A 6,455-nucleotide genomic window follows, 5' to 3' on the forward strand; every position below is an offset into this window, starting at 1 on the left:
AAAAAAAAAAAAAAAAAAAAAAAGTCCTTCCTGTTGCCTCTTCTTGGCTCTGTAAGTCTGAATTTTAGATTCTAAAAATTAAAATTTTCATCATAACTATGCTCATCCAAGTCTATTCCACCATCAACAAAATAAGCAAAACATTTTACTTCTTTAAAGCCTAGTTGTCAGGTGAACGTTGCCTTTTCTGAATTTTTTTTTTAACCATCTCAGACTTAAGAGCACTACTGGTCTACCTCCCTGACTTTAAATATGACTTACGTGACCTGTGTTTCAGGACAGAATTGTGTTTCCTCTTCTTTGGAACCTTGGTTCTCATGACCTGGGGGCTTGTTACAAAAACAGAAACTCAGGCCCCATCCCAGATGGGCAGAATCAGAATCTGCATTTTAAAAAGATCCCCAGGTGAATCACATGCACAGTAAGGTCCAAGAAACACTGCTCTAAAAGACTGCAGATGCTTGCCTGTGCATTCATCTTCATAAAGAATTCCCTTTCTTTTACTCAGGGAAAACTTCCACTTTCAAAAGTAAATTTTCCCTTAAAAATATCAGTTTATAAAAGGAAACAGTTACAGTTCTCTTTTTATATATTACAACTTCCAGATGCATCAGATTTGGGGGTGAGGAAAGGTCATTTTGACTCATTGGTTTTCAAAGGGTTGTCCTCCTACCAAGAGCATTAGCATCGCCTGAGAACTTGATTCCGATTCTGTGTTTTGACACGCAATCTGTGTTCTTAAAAGCCGTCCAGATGATTACAGCGCACACTCAAATTTGAGACTGTTTCGCAAACTTTAATGTTCATAGAGTCACCCGGGAAGTTTGTCAAACAGTGGGTTCCCAGATCCCTGGCTAGATCTATTGGATCAGAATCTCTGAACATTGAAACCAGGAAATATGCATCTTAAATTAGACCCCATGTAATTCTGATGCAGGTAATGAGGGAACTGCATTGAATACCAAGATTTAGAGCAGTGGTTCTTAGACTTTGCTGCACATGAGAGTCATTTGGAAAACTGAGTCCTGAGGCCAAGGTCACATTCCACACCAATTAAGTCAGAAATTCTGGAGGTGGGACCCAGGCAACAGCACTATTTTATACAAATGATTTTAATGTGCACCCGAGTTTGAGAAACAGAGCTCTTAGAAAAGCATTAGGAAAGAATGATAGCAGGTGGCAGTGTAGCATGGTGAAAAGGGCAAGTTACTACATCTGTCTAAGTATCTTTTTTTTTTTTGGCTGTATAGTGGGGAACTACCTAAAGATTAAAAAATGAATGCAAAGACCCTTGTAGTTTCCATTCCTTTTTTAAAGTGCATCCATTATGATGACCTTCCTTTGGCTTATATGCAAGACAAGTTCTTTCCAGGCTTGAGGGGAAAAAAAAAAAAAAAAAAAAAAAGAATATCAGCACTTGTAAGTTGTCCTATAACAAATACTCTTCCTACTTATGGTATGTTTTCTTGAAGGTAAAAAAATGACTTGAGGCTGTTTGACTTGCTTAGCAGTTATGCTATGAAAGGTCATCCACACTTTTCTCTCTCGTTTCACCCACCTGCTTAGCTCATGTTGCCAAAGAACTAGGAAGAAAAACACGTACGGAGATTTCCACCTATGGGTGTTTTTGATGGCGTTTTTAGCAGTTACTCAGTTTCCACTGGTCTCTTTGAAAAATTAGATTTAGTTTTACCAGGGAAGATCTGCCATCTGATGGTTCAGTGTGGTAATAGCAGGCTGTGTAGTGGCTTCAGGGAGAAAAATGGTCTTCACGGAGTTCAATATAATGCAGAGACCAGAGTCACGGTACAGCTGCCTGCAGAGACAGATGCTTTAGTAAGCTTCTAATGTGCCTTACCTTGGCATTTTCTCTCTCTATAAAAAAAAAAAGGAAAACTCATTTTCTAACCAAATAACTGATTACTAATATCTCTTTAGAAAGGAAAACCTGGTATCTTTTCTGAGCAAGTAAATTTGTATGAAAGTTGTTCTTTACTGACGTATATCACAAAATGATCATTTGATGTGTAAAGTGGTCAAGACGGTCATGGGTCTAGGAAACTGGTATTTCTAATATTCTCGTCACCATGAAAATTCTTTTTAATTGAAATGCAGAGGAGATTCATTTGAAGTCCATCTAAGACATACTGCTTGTCTGCACTAAATCATATCTGTTCAGCTAATTTCATCTTTCAGAATAGCTTAAAAGACAGTGATTTTAATTCCATTGCAACAGTTTAAGAAAATGTCCATAAAGCTAATCCTGTGTAAATAAGTCTCCCACCCCTTGTTAATACCTGCATACTCAATCCGTCTCTTCTTTCCTCAGAATGGGCAGCAGCATCCAAGTCTACCCAAATGGATCACTGTTTATTGGATCAGTAACAGAAAAAGACGGTGGAGACTACTTGTGTGTGGCGAGAAACAAGATGGGGGACGACCTGACCCTGATGCACGTCAGCCTAAGACGGAAACCTGCCAAAATTGACCACAAGCAACATTTTAAAAAGCAAGTTTTTCACGGGAAAGACTTCCAAGTCGATTGCATGGCTTCCGGCTCACCAGTGCCCGAGATATCCTGGAGTCTGCCTGATGGGACGATGATAAATAACGCCATGCAGGCCGACGACAGTGGCCACAGCACCAGGAGGTTCACCCTCTTCGACAATGGAACCTTATACTTCAACAGAGTTGGGATGGCAGAGGAAGGAGATTACACTTGCCACGCCCAGAACACTCTAGGGAAGGATGAAATGAAAGTCCACCTAACAGTCATACCAGCCGCCCCACGGATCCGGCAGGGTTACAAGACCAACACGAGAGTCAAGGCTGGAGACACAGCCGTCCTTGACTGTGAGGTCACTGGGGAACCCAAGCCAAAAGTATTTTGGTTGCTGCCTTCCAATGACATGATTTCATTCTCTAAGGACAGGTACACATTTCATGCCAATGGGTCTTTGTCTGTCAACAGAGTGAAACTGCTCGATTCTGGAGAGTACGTATGTGTGGCACGAAATCCCAGTGGGGATGACACCAAAATGTACAAACTGGATGTTGTCTCCAAACCTCCATTAATCAATGGTCTGTATACAGTTAAAACCACCATTAAAGCCACGGCGGTGAGGCATTCCAAAAAACACTTTGACTGCAGAGCCGAAGGGACACCATCTCCTCAAATCATGTGGATCATGCCAGACAATATTTTCCTCACAGTTCCATACTATGGAAGCAGAATCACAGTCCATAAAAATGGAACCTTGGAAATTAGGAATGTGAGGCTTTCAGATGCAGCCAATTTTACCTGTGTGGCTCGGAATGAAGGAGGAGAGAGTGTGCTGGTGGTACAGTTAGAAGTACTGGAAATGCTGAGAAGACCGACATTCAGAAATCCACATAATGAAAAAATCGTTGCCCAGCTTGGAAAGTCCACAGCATTGAATTGCTCTGTTGATGGAAACCCACCACCTGAAATAATCTGGATTTTACCAAATGGCACGCAATTTCCCAATGGACAAAACAACTCTCAGTATCTAATAGCAAGTAACGGCTCTTTTATCATTTCTAAAATGACTCGGGACGACGCAGGAAAATATCGGTGTGCAGCAAGAAATAAAGTTGGCTATATTGAGAAATTAATTGTATTAGAAATTGGCCAAAAGCCAGTGATTGTCACTTACGCACGAGGAACAGTTTACAGTATCAGTGGAGACACTCTATCGTTGCGCTGTGTCTCTGATGGAAGCCCTAAGCCACGTATCAAATGGACCGTGCCAAGTGGTTATGTAATAGACAGGCCTCAGATCAGTGGAAAATACATACTGCATGAAAACGGCACCTTGGTCATCAAAGAGGCAACAGCTTATGACAGAGGAAGCTACGTTTGTAAGGCTCAAAACAGTATTGGCCACGCACTGATTACTGTTCCAGTAGTGGTTGTGGCCTACCCTCCCCGAATTACAAATCGCCTACCCAGGAAGGTCCTCACAAGGACGGGCGTGGCCGTTCAGCTCCGCTGTGTGGCCCTGGGAGTCCCCAAGCCAGAAATCACATGGGACATGCCTGACCACTCCCTGTTCTCAGGGGCACACGAAGGGAGGACACATGGAATTCAACGTTTTCACCCACAAGGTACCCTAGTCATTCAGAATCCTCAAACCTCAGATTCTGGGATATACAGATGCACAGCAAAGAATCCACTTGGAAGTGATTACGCAACAACTTACATCCAAGTAATCTGACAGAAAATAAAACTACCTGAACAAAGTCAACATCTGGACAGAATTTACTTTTTGGAAGAAGTTTAATCAAAGGCAGCCATAGGCATGTAAATGAATTTGAATACACTTACTTACTTACAATATTAAATTTATAATAGACATGCAAAAAAAAGGACTTGTAAATAAATACATTATGAACTGATACTGATTTTTTTTTATAATGGATCTTTTAACTTAAGGCACTTTTATTTTGCCAACAAATAACAATGAACATTAAGAGAAAACGATCGACCATAAAATAACAAGTGGATAATGTACCTGAATTCTTCATTAAAGAAAGAATGGAATTTTTTTTCTTTCATTACCATTTGCCTAGTGTCCACCTTCTATTAATCAATCAATGTGACAAGCATGGTGCTGAGGACAGACACAATGGAAAAGATGATTAAGTTTGCGGTCGATGTAAATTTGCCATCCTGATGTATAAACGCTGTGGTCAGTTTATAAATATTTTACTAAAACCCACAGAAAATAAGCACTGAACTGTTTTACGATTCACCATTTTGTGCACACTGAAAATTTTCACTGATGATGGGGAATACAAAAGAAAGTTTTAATAACTGCATTTAAAAATAAATGCAGGCTGAATTTCCACTTGTAAGAAAGCAACTTAAGACCTGCACATCATAAAACGTGAAAAGGGGGGTTGATTACATCTATCCCAAATAAAGCCATTAAAAAGTTTTTAAAATACACAAACTTCTTTATAACTTCAAAATCTAGCTCAGGCACCCCCTGGTTTGGAACTGTTTGTTTATAAGGAAAAAGTTTCTTAGGAGGGATCATTGCTCTGTAAGGTGATAATCCTTTGTGACAGGGAAATGTTTGGGAAAATCTAGACCGAATACATAAAATGGAGTTTCACTGTAGTTAAAATTTGATCAACCCTATACAAAATGTTGCTTTTTGTAATTCACTGAATTTATTTATGTTACATGCTGAATTCAACCTGAATTAATTTAAGGGACAATATGAGTCAGCTTTTCTAACTCTAGAGGCTAGGATTTTCCAGTGTAATTTCTCCAGCATCTATTCAAATATTTGCCTATTATTTAAGACGACTTATAGGAGACTTAATAAATGAAAAAGAAGAAAATGCCATAGGTCTTGCTCAGATATCTCAGCACACAAAACCAAGAACTACATTTTTCCCTGTCAATCAGTTGAGACAGAGGTGGTGGTGGGGGGGACTCACTTCATCTTGTTTTCATCACACCAAATTTCAGCTTGCCCCACCTAAAGAGGTGACCTGATTCCTACGTTCTTTGATGTTGGTATCCTGTGGCCACAAGCGGTCAAGGGATACTCGTTCTAACAGTGATCTCATTCTACTTCCGGACCAAGAGGAATAAAAAAAAAAAAGGACAAATGTAACCCTGTTAGGAAGAAGCCTACTATGTAAACAGGTATATCTAAGGGCTTCTTATGTCCAACTCCATTCTATTTCAAAGTCTTTGAGGGGAACTGGGGGTCTCCATCTTATCCTAAGATAATTTCCTCTTTGTCTCACCAAGAAAATTACCAGGTTCTGCTGAAGGACAGGGCTTTCCTTTGTGATCATTTCAAGACAAATCAATGCATATTCTAAAAAAGAAAAAGAAAACTCTCAGGAGAGAGGATTAAATGGGAGGAAATATAAGAATAGATTGAAAATTCCAGTTTCTCTCTGTATAGGACACAGGGGAAAACCAGTTCTAGGTTTTTCCTCAACTCTCTGTAGAATCGTCGAATTATAGGGCCTTACCATATCTTAGCTTTCCCACCTGAAAAAAAAAGGAGACGACAGCAACAAAAAGCTACGTCCCACAGCTTTCAAGTGCAAAATGATTAATAAATTAATTTCACTAACTTCTGCAAAATATAAAGTGCATACAAATGCTATGCAATTATAACACTCATTCTTGAAACAGTCTTACTTCTGTTTGCAATATTGAGCTACAAATACATACGGTTCAAACTGAAAAGTGGCATTTTAAACACCAGTAATTCTTGAGAAGAAGTAAAACAACAATCAGGACAGAACATGACTGGTACTCACTAGGCACGACATTCGCATTTCAGTTGTTTTGCCAAGGCAGTCATTATATGACAGATTACTTTGAAGAAAAAATAACTTCATGAACTCTAAGTATGACTCTCAAGAGGGAAAAAAAACAAAAAATAAAACCCTGATACACA

The 6,455-nt window shown here is 39.4% G+C and overlaps 1 protein-coding gene across 3 annotated transcripts in view; it reads left to right on the forward strand.

Moving 5' to 3' along the window:
* IGSF10 (immunoglobulin superfamily member 10) overlaps nucleotides 1–4,962 on the forward strand; it is a 39,757-nt gene extending 34,795 nt beyond the window's left edge. For 2 of the 3 annotated variants that reach the window (XM_007446632.1, XM_007446633.1), the window contains one exon: nucleotides 2,330–4,962. In XM_007446632.1, coding sequence (XP_007446694.1) covers nucleotides 2,330–4,238 — 1,909 coding nt within the window. In that variant the 3' untranslated portion in view covers nucleotides 4,239–4,962. Of the gene's footprint in view, nucleotides 1–1,020; nucleotides 1,074–2,329 lie in introns of those variants that run through there. The other variant, XM_007446634.1, reaches the window with a different exon arrangement.
* The last annotated feature ends 1,493 nt before the right edge of the window (nucleotides 4,963–6,455 follow it).

This window comes from Lipotes vexillifer, unplaced genomic scaffold (genome assembly GCF_000442215.2).
Source record: "Lipotes vexillifer unplaced genomic scaffold, Lipotes_vexillifer_v1.1 scaffold727, whole genome shotgun sequence".
NCBI classification, from domain to species: Eukaryota; Metazoa; Chordata; class Mammalia; order Artiodactyla; family Lipotidae; genus Lipotes; species Lipotes vexillifer.